This window comes from Aegilops tauschii, chromosome 4 (genome assembly GCF_002575655.3).
Source record: "Aegilops tauschii subsp. strangulata cultivar AL8/78 chromosome 4, Aet v6.0, whole genome shotgun sequence".
Lineage (NCBI taxonomy): Eukaryota > Viridiplantae > Streptophyta > Magnoliopsida > Poales > Poaceae > Aegilops > Aegilops tauschii.
The window spans coordinates 240050656-240063471 of record NC_053038.3 but is presented as its reverse complement, the minus strand read 5'-3'; the positions used below and the strand labels follow the sequence as shown (position 1 = coordinate 240063471).

At 49.0% G+C, this 12816-nt stretch overlaps 1 protein-coding gene across 1 annotated transcript; it reads left to right on the top strand.

Moving 5' to 3' along the window:
• The first annotated feature begins 5563 nt into the window (after positions 1–5563).
• LOC109740381 (probable galacturonosyltransferase-like 4) lies at positions 5564–7150 on the top strand. The gene has a single exon (XM_020299431.4). It carries the CDS (start codon positions 5652–5654, stop codon positions 6690–6692), a length of 1041 nt encoding a protein of 346 aa, XP_020155020.1. The 5' UTR covers positions 5564–5651; the 3' UTR covers positions 6693–7150.
• Positions 7151–12816: the final 5666 nt, after the last annotated feature.

Genomic DNA, 12816 nt, shown 5'->3' with positions numbered 1-12816 from the left:
TTGAGATCCAAAGAGAGAGAAGAAGCCATCTAGCTAATAACTATGGACCCGAAGGTCTGAGGTAAACTACACACACATCATCGGAGAGGCTATGGTGTTGATGTAGAAGCCCTCCGTGATCAATGCCCCCTCCGGCGGAGCGCCGGAAAAGGCCCCAAGATGGGATCTCACGGGTACAGAAGGCCCCAATAATATAGAAGTGTATAACAAAGCCCATTAATCATCCAAAACAGAATATAATATAGCATGGAGCAATCAAAAATTATAGATATGTTGGAGACGTATCATCAGTCTACATCCTAAGTGCATAGGGGTCTTGGGCCTATAGCCCTTTGCGCTTCTACACGTTGCGTGGACGGCCAGGATCAGTCCTAGCAACCTCCTTATACAAGGCAGGTGCTTACGAGGACCACCCCGGGCGCGTGCCACTCAATCGATGATGACCGAAGAGCTTTCGGGAGAAAATGTACGATGCCGAGTGCCCATAACTGTCCCTGCGTGGCGGTTAATGCATATTGGCCAACAACCAACTCAGATTAAATATCCAATCTCGTTAAGCGTGTTATTAAGAAATAACCGTCGACGCCGACCACGGCCCAAGCCACCTCTCTCCTAGGTGGTCTCAACCTTCCCTATCGCTCCACCACAAAGTATCACTCGGGGGCCGTTGGGAACCCAAGCCTACCACTACCTAGATGGAACCACCTATCCTTTGAGCCCCCACTTCTGAATAGTATCATAAGTGGTATAGTAGTTTATAGTATATCCCTGATCACCACCCGAAGGGATCACGACCCGGTAATATAGCATCGAAGACGGACAAGAATGTTGGGCCATTGATGGTAAACTAGCAACCTATACTAAGCATTTAGGATAGCAGGTAAAGTATCCACAACAGTAGCAACAAGGACAGGCTATGCAGCAGTATAGGAGTACCGGTAAGACAGTAAATGTAGCTCTACTCTAATGCAAGTAGTTGAGGGAAAGAGTAGTTGAGGGAAAGAGTAGACAGTAAAAGTTGACTGGTCAACAGGGGTGTGGGGCACCCTGTCATACTCTTAACCTAACTAGCAGAGTTAATTAGACTAATTAGGTTTAAGTTAATTAAGTTAACTAGATGATACCCTGCGCGTTGCTGCGGGAATTCATAGTAGTGTAGGAGGATTTATAGAGTGAGAAGTAGTGGAATTTATGGAAACAATAATAGAAATACATGTCTATTTGAACCTTTGAATGTTATTATTTAATATATGGGAGACTATCTCCATATTTCCACAATTAGAAGAATGCATCATCAGCATTAAGAGAAGTAACATATATTGTAATAAGATGTTTCTCATAATATTTCAAGATAATATCATTCGGTTGTCTATATTAGAAGTGCAAGGGAGCAAGAAACAGATACATTTGATACTAATTTTTCAGCCTCGCAGTGTTAATGCGCCCGAATAGTAAGCATCTAGCATTCTCCACCTTGATCCACTATTGAGCGAAAGATAACCAGCTATACAAAATGTCATCGTTCCTAAGTAGACACATGTGCACTCCATTTTACTACATGTAGTACTATTTAAAACACTACTAGCAAACAAAGAGCAATTAAAATGAAGGACAATGAGAACAGCCCATACCTGATCCTCTCAGCAAGGAAAATATCTTCAAGGTTAGGACTATTATTAGTAGACTAACAATCAAATACTGATATTCTATCTATACAAAATTATCTACAGTAAGCTTATGGGCACCACATATAGTTATCTTAAATTTGAGAGAGAATGAAAGTGTGTTCATAAGAGTCATGTTGTATCTTTCATTTATGTAAGTAGATGGTTGTTGCGGCAACAGTAGAACCTTGAACCTTGTAGCACGGGAAGAAGAACAGTGTCAATCACACAATTGTATCACTCAGGTAGTAGAAATATACCATAAAATTCACAATGGAATACTACTCACAGGGAACAAATTACCTGAAAATGAACCCCAATATACCATACATTGTGATAATGTGGTTCTACAAAACAACCAGAAAAAGCAATAAAAGTAAACAATTCGTAATAAATTATCATGTGTGAGAGGAAGGGAGACAAAGAGATGTAGTTGTAGATGGGGAACAATACATGGTAGCTTCTTTATCTGTTTGTTCTTTCCAGAATCCTGAATAAAGACCACAAAAGGAAGAAGGAATTTTCACCATCTAGAGCCTCCAATAAAAAACAACCCGATTGGGGAAACATCAATGATCCATCACATCTCGACATATGTTTGTCGGCAGTAGTTGATTGAGAAAGGAGTTTGCGGGGGAGATACTGACCAAACTTGTTGCCGCAGAGGAGGTCGCTGGGGATGGAAAAGAGGTCGCTGGGGATGGAAAAGAGCTACCTTCTATGAAATTTCCGACCACACACAAATCAGAGCATCTCAAAAATTACATTCATATCTGAGAAGATTGAGAGGAAGCAGAGCACCCATCTCTGTTGCAAGTAATGTTAGAGAAGGAGAGTGGCGGCGGCATGTACAACTTGTCTTGTACAGGCATGGGAGTAGGTCTTGGGCCATCATAACCAGCGATGGCGGGGATCGCATGGCTTAGAGAGACGTAGAGATAGAGGGAATGATCTGTGAGCCGGCAGCAGTGAGTGGATCTTCGACGGCAACATGCCGTGAAGGCTTGGCCGGCGGCAGCGCAGTATGGACAGAGAGTTGGAGATAGGGAAGATGAGAAGAATTGGTGTGATTTTTTTATGGAATCGGCGGAGATTTAATCGTTGAGAGCGGAACCCCCGGGATACCGTTGATCAGATTAATAAGCTAGACGAAAGGACATAAATATTCGGTCCACGTGGAATCTAAACTGAAATCAGCGCTGCCATTAAATGGATCACCCACGTCTCGGCGCATGCAAGAATGGATTACCGTAATGGAAGCGTTGGTCTAGCTGCATGTCTCCTTGGATTAATGTCAACCGCTAATGAAGGACACCCACTACTACTTACTTTTCAGGAATTTCACTGTGACGGAGTTATTATGATGCCAGAATCACTGCATGCATATATTGATTGCGGTTTAGGCCCTTCCCAGTGCTTCACTATGGACAGGTGCTAAGCATGCCACATGAGCGAAAAAATGACATTGCAGAACATTTAAGGAGGGGAGAGAGCACTTTGGTGACCCCAGGAAAAACCAATGCCATGCACGAGAACCTAGGCAAACCACTTAAATGAAAGAACTCGACCAATGCGTGAATGACTTTAGGTGCTAACTCATTAAATAAAGTGTGATTAGCAACAACAAGTTAAGCATCTATGCATTAAGGAGTTAAGTTGCTAAGGTATTTAATGCATTTAGCACCCATCTAACCACCTTTGCATTGAAGGAGGTCTTATTGGGTATGCCTAGCGAGAAGGAAGCTTGCATGCGGAGTCTAGCAATATTTTTTCTAATATCTGATGATGCACGGGAGGCTGCGGAAGATTATGCTCGTGGTGTGAATTCCAGTTCGTGAGATGAAAGCCTATGTGGCAAAATGATGACGTAGACTACCTGCATATTAAGAGAATGCTTTGTAATGGGGAGTAACTTCTTAAGAATGGTAGATTTATTAATTTATTTTTATTTCTATTCTTTTAATAAAAGCAGGGGCGTCGGCCCCTTTGGCCAGTGGCCCAAAGCCACCAGCGGCCATGGCCACGTCGCACGCGTGCGTGCGCATGGCGCACGACGGCAGGGGCTTGGGTGGCCGGAGCTAGGGCGGTTCGCGTGCAGCGTCGTCGAGCAATGCAGGCAGCAGCGGCGAGCGGCGCAGCAGGCGCCAAGTGGGTGGTTGCAGCGGTAGAGGTACTGTGGGGGCCGGAGCAGGTGGAGGCGAGCGCGTGCGCGGGGGGCAGCAGGTGCAGCGGCCGCAGCGAGCACGGCATGGCGCGTGAGCGGGCGGCCGTGCGAGCGCGCGAGGGGCACGAGGCGTGACCCAGGGCACGAACGGGGCGAGGCAATGCGTGGGCAGACGTAGAAGGAGAGGAAGAGCGTGGGGGCTCAACGTCGTTTACAAGGAGAGAGGCGGCGAGGCTCCTGGGACCATTGGGGAGGCGGTCGGCGACGAGGAGATGAGGCGACGACGGGCGACGGGCGGCGACGGTGGCCTCGGGTGCAGGCGGCGATGAGAGAGGGTGTAGGGGCTGGGTTACTGGCGCGGGAGGTGGGGGGAGGGTTAAGTAGGTGCCGGGCGGTCGGCGGGTGCCGCCGGATGGCCACCACGATGACGGCCACGGCCGCGGCGGGCATCGGGCGCGGCCATGCTTCACCCCATGAACAGGGGAGGGGGCGCAAGCGCACATGGGCCTGCCTGGCTCGTTAGCTGGGCCAAGGCCCAGGGGAGGGGGAGGATTTTCATTTTTCCTTTTTCTTTGTTTTTTGTTTTTTCTCTTTCTTTTTTTCTACTGTTTTCTATTTTATTTCCAGGTTATTTAAGTTTTATGTTAATGCATGTATAGCACCTAAATTAGTGTTGTAAAATATGCCACTGTCATAAAAAATTTGGCACGCAGTTAAAATAGTTTGCAAAATTGTATGGATTAAAAAGCATTTAAGTAATTGCTTTAGCCCATGTTTTATTTATTTTAGGGCATTTATACACTTTAAAAAAATGTTGGTTCTTCATCATAATTACCTATGTAATATTTGCCACATTTGAACAATTTAGTTCTGACATTTGAAAACTTTAATTTTTGGACTTTAATTTAAAATTGAATTTGAGTCATGCTTGAATCAAAGGGGGATTTAACAACATTAATGTGACGACATGGCACCATTAGCATGTGACTAATGTAGCTGAATTATCAGGTGTTACAGTGGAGCCTGCATCGAAGAGGCGACGCTCGAGAGAACACGTCCGTCAGCGCCGCCCTCCCGTCTGGTTAAATCATGGCATCAGTGTCAGCCGTTGCATGCTCTAGGCCGGCATGAATGCGGCACGGGCGTTTGATGAAAAGCGAGGGAGAGGCGGTGAGTTATTTTTTGTGGGCCAGTGCGGTTAGACACGGGTGTGGCAGCGGTTCGCACGCCCGTAAAGCGCCATTTAGTTTGTCTCCGTTTTATGAAAAAAGTACGTCTAGATCGTCCGCTAGACCGATACAAATTCACGTGGACGGCACAACACAGTCAGACCGCATGATCCGGACGCACGTGGGCGGCTTCACGGTGAGCGTTGGAGATGTGCTAATGTTGTCCCTGTTTCTAATCAGACAGTAGCTTGGCAAAGCATTAATTTGGAGTCAACTCAAGCCAATCCATATTACTCCATGTCAACACGAAATGCATGGAAATGATCCAACTATAGGTAGCAGAGCCATCTTATTGGTGCCACCACCTTCTTGTCCGTGCTCCTACCTTCCCTCCCAGCCGCCCACCACCCCCATCCATTGCCACCATGTTTGTCCCTTCTCCTCTTCACCTTACACTCTCCTTTCTCCACCGTTTTGATGGTGGCCCCCCTCCCTTCCTAACCCCGTCCCTACCATTACCAGGGACCAGGGTGGCCACCTTCTCCGTGCCCTCTTTCCTGCCGCCGCCGTTGTCGCCATTGGTTTGCCTTGCCGGCGACAACCACTCGGCCACCCGTCAATTGTCTCGCCCGCTCCGCTGGCCGGACACACACGATGCTTCCAACCGGCTGTGTCGTCGTCATTGCGCTCCTTGTCCTGCTCGGAGACGCGGCGACCGCCGTCGCTGGCATCCGCGTCGACCCTGCCATGATGATCCGGCAGCCGTTGGATTCTATCCCTACGTTCCGCGAGGCGCCCGCCTTCCGAAACGGCGCCGAGTGCGCCGGCGGTGACAAGGTGAACGTCGCCATGACGCTGGACGCTAACTACCTCCGCGGCACCATGGCCGGCGTGCTCTCCATCCTGCAGCACACAGCGTGCCCGGAGAACGTGGTGTTTCACTTCCTCGCCGCCCGGACGGACGGTGACCTCGTCGCCATGCTGCGCGCGACCTTCCCTTACCTGGACCTCCGCGTGTACCGATTCGATCCGTCGCGCGTCCGGGGACGTATCTCCCGGTCCATCCGCCACGCTCTGGACCAGCCGCTCAACTATGCGCGCATCTACCTTGCCGACACGCTTCCCCCCGACGTGCGCCGGGTGATCTACCTCGACTCCGACGTGATCGTCGTCGATGACATCCGCACGCTCTTCTCCGTGGACCTCGCGGGCCACGTAGTGGGCGCACCGGAGTACTGCCACGCCAACTTCACCAACTACTTCACGGACACATTTTGGATGGACCCGGCGCTCAGCGGGACGTTCCACGGGCGGCGCCCGTGCTACTTCAACACCGGCGTGATGGTGATGGACGTGGACCAGTGGCGCACCGGCGGGTACACGAGGCGGGTGGAAGGGTGGATGGCCGTGCAGAAGCAGAAGAGAATCTACCACCTCGGCTCTCTGCCGCCGTTCCTTCTGGTGCTCGCCGGGGACATCCAGGCCGTGGACCACCGGTGGAACCAGCACGGGCTCGGCGGCGACAATGTCAAAGGGCGGTGCCGGGGCCTGCACCCGGGACCCATCAGCCTGCTGCACTGGAGCGGCAAGGGAAAGCCGTGGCACCGGCTCGATGCCCGGCGGCCGTGCACGGTCGACTACCTCTGGGCGCCCTACGACCTCTACCGGCCATCGTCGCCGGTACTCGAGGAGTGAGCGGCACCTAAGCCATACGCTAGAAGAGCTAGCGTACCAATCAGTTCGTACGTGCATGCGTGCAAAGAGAAAAAGGAAGAAAAAAAAAGAGGAAATTAACGAGAGATGTTGATGCATGCATGCATGTCAAATGCATCTCTTCCTATCACTTGGTGGATTGAAATGTGCACACGCAGTTGAAGGAAGGGTGGTAGAAGAAGAGAAACGATCGGTGCAGTTTCTTGGGGTGTTGATTTGGGAGATAACTTAATTAGGTGGGTGCAAATTGCTCTTGCTTTTGCCTATTTCTTGGTTATTATCTCCCTTGGGTGGTTCTTGTTTTGTTCTGCTCTTCATCGTTTTGTATAGGTCATGCTAGAATTTTTAAAGATTAGTGTGCATGGTGGGAGGCGAGGGAAATTGGTGCTCAAGAATATGTATACTATTGGTTGTGTATATATCAGTTTATTTTTATACAATCACAGATCATACAAAAAGAAACAGCTATTGTTGATTGGAATCTTATTTGCCTCATAAGGCCTACTTTGTTTTTCGAGATATTTTTATAGAAGGCAGAATATAATTACAAGAGACTATAACTCACTACGAACAACAAATGTAGTACCAACACCACATCCAAACTAATCCGAAGAGAAGCTACCGCATACATTACAAACACAACGCAAAGGAACCTGTGCTGACCAGAGCAACAAGGCCGCATTTCGACGTACACCGATCACCTCGAAGAGTAGCACATTTAACCGGATTTCCCTTGCCGATGCACCAACTAGCCTTGATTACCGAAAGAAGATTGTGAGTGGGTGGAGGGACTCGGTTGGCCCCGAGAAAGCCACCATCTTGGACTCACCGGCATCGACGTACATTGTGTCCAAGAACCTGTACTCGGACTAGCGACACGGACTGGAGGACCGCATCACCAAACCTCCAAGCCATGTCTCCACCCACAACGCTCCCAACTGAGGAGCGGCGCCAGGATGCCGCCATCGCCGGTCCAAGACCTAGGCTTTCACCCGGGGAGAGCAACCCAAACAAGAGGGGGAGATGCCGACACACCTAAGCGATGCCTCAAAGGAGGGAAACGACACCCATAGGCGACACCCACATAATCTTAACAATGTTGAGGATATCGCTTATTGTTAGTGTTTTAAGCGGCTGGGGATTAGAGATTAATCAGAAATCGGCCGGTTAATCGATTTTGTCGGTCGACTATTAATCGGCTAGTTTTTGCTTGCAATTCCCAGGTTCCCAGAACTGGGCCTGAAGTGTGATGTGCGCGAGCCTACTGAAGAGGATGCCCTGTTCTTATTTTGACCACTGGGGATCAACCTGATTAATCGCTAGATTCTTGATTAATCGCTTGTCCATGCGATAATTCGGCCTAAATGATAAGTAACAAAGATAAGGTATAATTTAAGCGGTCACCCATGGATAAGCGATAAATTGGATGATAAATTGGTGAATCAGACTATATTTTGAACATTACTCTTAAGAAAAGGCCTACTTTGTGGTTGTTTAGTTTTTGTCTGTGAGGAGCTAGTTGAAAAGGCGCCGGACTTTACTATTTTTATTTTTTAGTTAGATAACACGCTATTGTCCAGCCTTGGAATAAGGCCCTTAAGGTTATAACAGTTTACAAGATAATTCGCAATGGCAAACGAGAATCAAAAAGATGTTCGATACAAGGACAACAATGACCCATCATGCGACACAACGTGAAAGACCTTAGAAGAGGAATTGGAAAAGGCCACCACAACTGGCTCCTAGGGTTCCCCCTGCTCCGCCGCCGCCGCCGGCCCCCTCCCCCCACCCTCCCGCGCCTCCGGCCACGCGCCCCGCGCCGCGCCCCGCCTCCCTACTCCCTCCCGGCCCGCCCCCCCGCGTCGCCTCCCCGAGCGAGGCGACCGGGGGCCCATCTCCTCGCCCTCCAGCGCCTCCCCCTCCTGTTCCCCTCCTCCCACCGCCGCCGACCTGCGCCACTGTCACGCCCAATATGCGATACTATCCTAAAGAGACTCGAAGGTCCCACCAAGGATAGAACCGCTTATTGAAACGCTTTTGCAAGGTGGATATCATTACATCGACATTACATAATGGATGGGGATACATACAAGGCATTCACATGTCGCAAGAATACATCAATACATCATACATAAGATCAACACCCGACTACGGATGAAACACAAACAGAAGCTCAAACGACATCCACCCTGCTAGCCCAGGCTGCCGACCTGGAACCTATCCCCCGATCGAAGAAGAAGCACAAGAAGAACTCCAAAACAAATAGCATCGCTCTCGCGTCATGATCATCGCAAAACCTGTACCTACAACTGGTGTTGTAGTAATCTGTGAGCCACAAGGACTCAGCAATCCCATTACCATGGGTATCAAGACTAGCAAAGCTTAAAGGGAAAGGAATGGATAAGGTGGTGAGGTTGCAGCAGCGACTAAGCAAGTATGGTGGCTAACTTACACAAATAAGAGCGAGAAGAAAAGCAACGGAACGGTCGTGAAACTAGCAATGATTAAGAAGTGATCCTGAACTCCTACTTACGTCAAACATAACCCAGAAACCGTGTTCACTGCCCGGACTCCGCCGAGAAGAGACCATCACGGCTACACACGCGGTTGATGCGTTTTAGTTAAGGTCAAGTGTCATGTTCTCTACAACCGGATATTAACAAATTCCCATCTGCCTCATAACCGCGGGCACGGCTTTCGAAAGATAATACCCTGCAGGGGTGTCCCAACTTTGCCCATTATAAGCTCTCACGGTCAACGAAGGATATTCCTTCTCCCGGGATGACCCGACCAGTCCAGGAATCCCGGTTACAAGACATTTCGACAATGGTAAAACAAGTCCAGCAAAGCCGCCCGATGTGTCGACAATCCCGATAGGAGTCGCACGTACATCGTTCTCAGGACACACCGGATGAACACTACGTACAACTAAAACCAGCCCTCAAGTTTCCCCGAGGCGGCACTTCAAGTGGCTCTAGTTTGGACCAACACTCCGAGGAGCACTGGTCGGGGGGGGGGGCAAAATAAGATGACCCTCGAGAGCGCGACTCCCAAGGGAAAAAGGCTAGATGAGGCAAATGTAAAACCAAGGTTGGGCCTTGCTGGAGGAGTTTTATTCAAAGCGAACTGTCAAGGGGGTCCCATAAATCACCCAACCGCGTAAGGGACGCAAAATCAAGGAACATAACACCGGTATGACGGAAACTACGGCGGCAAGAGTGGAACAAAACACCAGGCATAAGTCCGAGCCTTCCACCCTTTACCAAGTATATAGATGCATTAATAATATAAAAGATATTGTGATATCCCAACATAAACATAATCCAACATGGAGCAATCTTCATCTTCACCTGCAACTAGCAGCGCTATAAGAGGGACTGAGCAAAGCGGTAACATAGCCAAACAACGGTTTGCTAGGAAGGGTGACAAAGGTTAGAGGTGGTTTCATGGCAATTTGGGAGGCTTGAAGAGCAAGTGATAGGTGGCGCAGCATAGCGATAGAACGAAGCAACTAGCATAGCAATGATAGTAATGAGATCCAAGGTGACGGTCATCTTTCCTGAAATCCCGCTAGGAAGAAGAACGAGTCCATGAAGAAGATGAAGCCACGAAGGCGAGCGAATCCTCACGATCGCAATGACACGGGAACTATCGAGAAGAAGCACACAAGAAGGTAAACACACCACACATGAACAAGACATGATGCTCAATCAAGTATGATGCATGACAAAGGCTATATGAAGCTACTCATGGCATGCGACGATGCATACAAGAACAACACATCAAAGCAAGTTTAAATGAGGCCGGAAACAACATATAACAAATCCGGTAAGTCCTCATATGCAAGTTTCGAAATTGGTCCAGAACTGAATAAACCTTATGTTTAAGTTGTTAAACAGCAAGTTAAGATGCACCAAGATAATCTACACGAAATTCTAGTCAAGTTACATATAAAGTTCATTAGATTCGGAGCTACGGCCCAGAAGATATGAGCAAAATAAGTTAAACATGGCATTGATGCAAAATGCATTCAAACATCAAACAAACACACTCAAGGCGTGGATGCAACATGATGATATGAAACTACATGCAAAACTAAGCAAGTTTCATATAGAGCATGCTCAAAACGGAGCAACGGTGCAACATATACACTCCAAACAAGATATAGCAACAATCTGCCCAAAACAGCAAGTAGTCATCTAGCAAGCATCAAAACAACATGATACAGCACCCAACATGAAAACAAAAGGCATGGGCGTGATAAAAAGGTAAAGCACAACAAAAGATGAACACTGAGCTATCTCCAGAAACCAATAGAACATGCTCAAAAGGACATCGCAAGATTGCAAATAATAACAGATCCCAGACTTAGCAGAAATTACTGGGCATGGCAGAAATAACATCAGATTGCAAAGTTTAGAGCTATCAAACAACATCCTACAGGAACATATCATAGCAAACAAAGGCATGGAATGAATTCACTAATAGCCTAGAACAAAAGTCCCTTACTGATCACGAGCCAAAAATGCACAGAAGATATGATGCTACCCATGTAAACATAGCAAGTAATATGACAGATTCAGACTTGGTGAAAATAACTGGACATGGCAGAAACAACGATAAGTAGGCATGTTGGTGAGCTTGAACCACTCACCACAGAGCATTTCATGGCATGTGAAGGTAACCAACAGTAAGAAGGCATTATTATAAAGTTAAGCATGGCAATAGCATAGTCATAGGATACATGTATCACTAGTAACAACCATGGCAAAATGGATTAACATGTAAACAATCTGTCAAGAACATTTTATAGCAAAAGTAGGGCAAGATTAAGACATGCTAGTGCCCTACATAATTGCAAACATGAGCATAGATGGATATAGAATAATATGCATAACAAAACATCCTTAGTGAACCTCTCCAGATCATGCATAGAATGACTTGTACCAGCAGGTTTACATTGAAACAAAAATAACAGACTCAGACTTAGCAGAAATGACCAAGTCACAGAAAACAATAACATCATGGAGGCTACTTTACATGATTGTGCTAGTCACCACATAGATCACAAAAATACGAGACAAACACCACTGTAAAGATGGCATGAGGTAGTTCAAAACATATGTAGAGCTCATGCTCAAAGGACGCACACACAAAATGCAATGAAAAAGACAAATCACCAAGTTCTGATAACAGACAGCAGTTAACATCCTATAGCACTCTTGCAACGATGATTAGGGCATCAAGATGAACTCAAACAAGCATGGCTGAATGGAACAAAATGAAGACCATCTCACGATGAACATTTCGGTATATTATATACATGAATCGGAGCACGGAGCACGAAGTTCTGGCATGATGAACATGGGATGAAAATGTTGCAAATCCGGGGACATGGAAGAAAATCACCTCCGGATCTAGGGTTGACCCGGGCACGCAGAACGAGGCGGCGGCGGATCTTGCCGGAGACGTCACCGGACTTGCGGGGAACGGCGGCCGGAGTGGAGAAAAGCTCGTCGGAGCTCGTGGGAGGCCGGATCCGGCCGGATCTCGCCGGATCTGGCGCGCCGGCGAGGGTGAGGCCGGGCGGTGGTGGACGGCACGGTGGTGGCGAGGCGGCGGCGCCGGTGGCGGAGCGGGCGGCGGTGAGGGTCGCCGGGCGCGCGGGCGGCTCGGATCGGTCGCGGGGGCGGCGGCGGCCGGGCGGCGCAGGCGGGGGCAGGCGCGGGCCGACGGCGCGGCTGGACGGGCTCGGGCAGGCCGCTGCTGGGCCTGGCGGGCCGGCGCGCGCGCGGTGGAGGACGGCGGCGGCGGGGACACGGGGCGGCCCGGGAGTGGCCGAACGGTGGCGGCGGACATGTCCATCGGTGGTGAGAGAAATGTCCGGCGGCGCGAGAGGAAGGGGGCTAGGGTTCATCCGCGGATTTCGAGGGGAGGGGTGTTTATAAAGGCATAGGGAGCTACGAGAGTCCAAATGAGGTGCGGTTTTCGCCCACACGATCGTGATCGAACGACCGAGAGCAGGGAGGGGGTTTGGATGGGCTAGGTGGACTATGTGAAAAGGTGCCGGGCTGCAAAGAGAAGGGGTTTTCGGGCTACGCGGTTA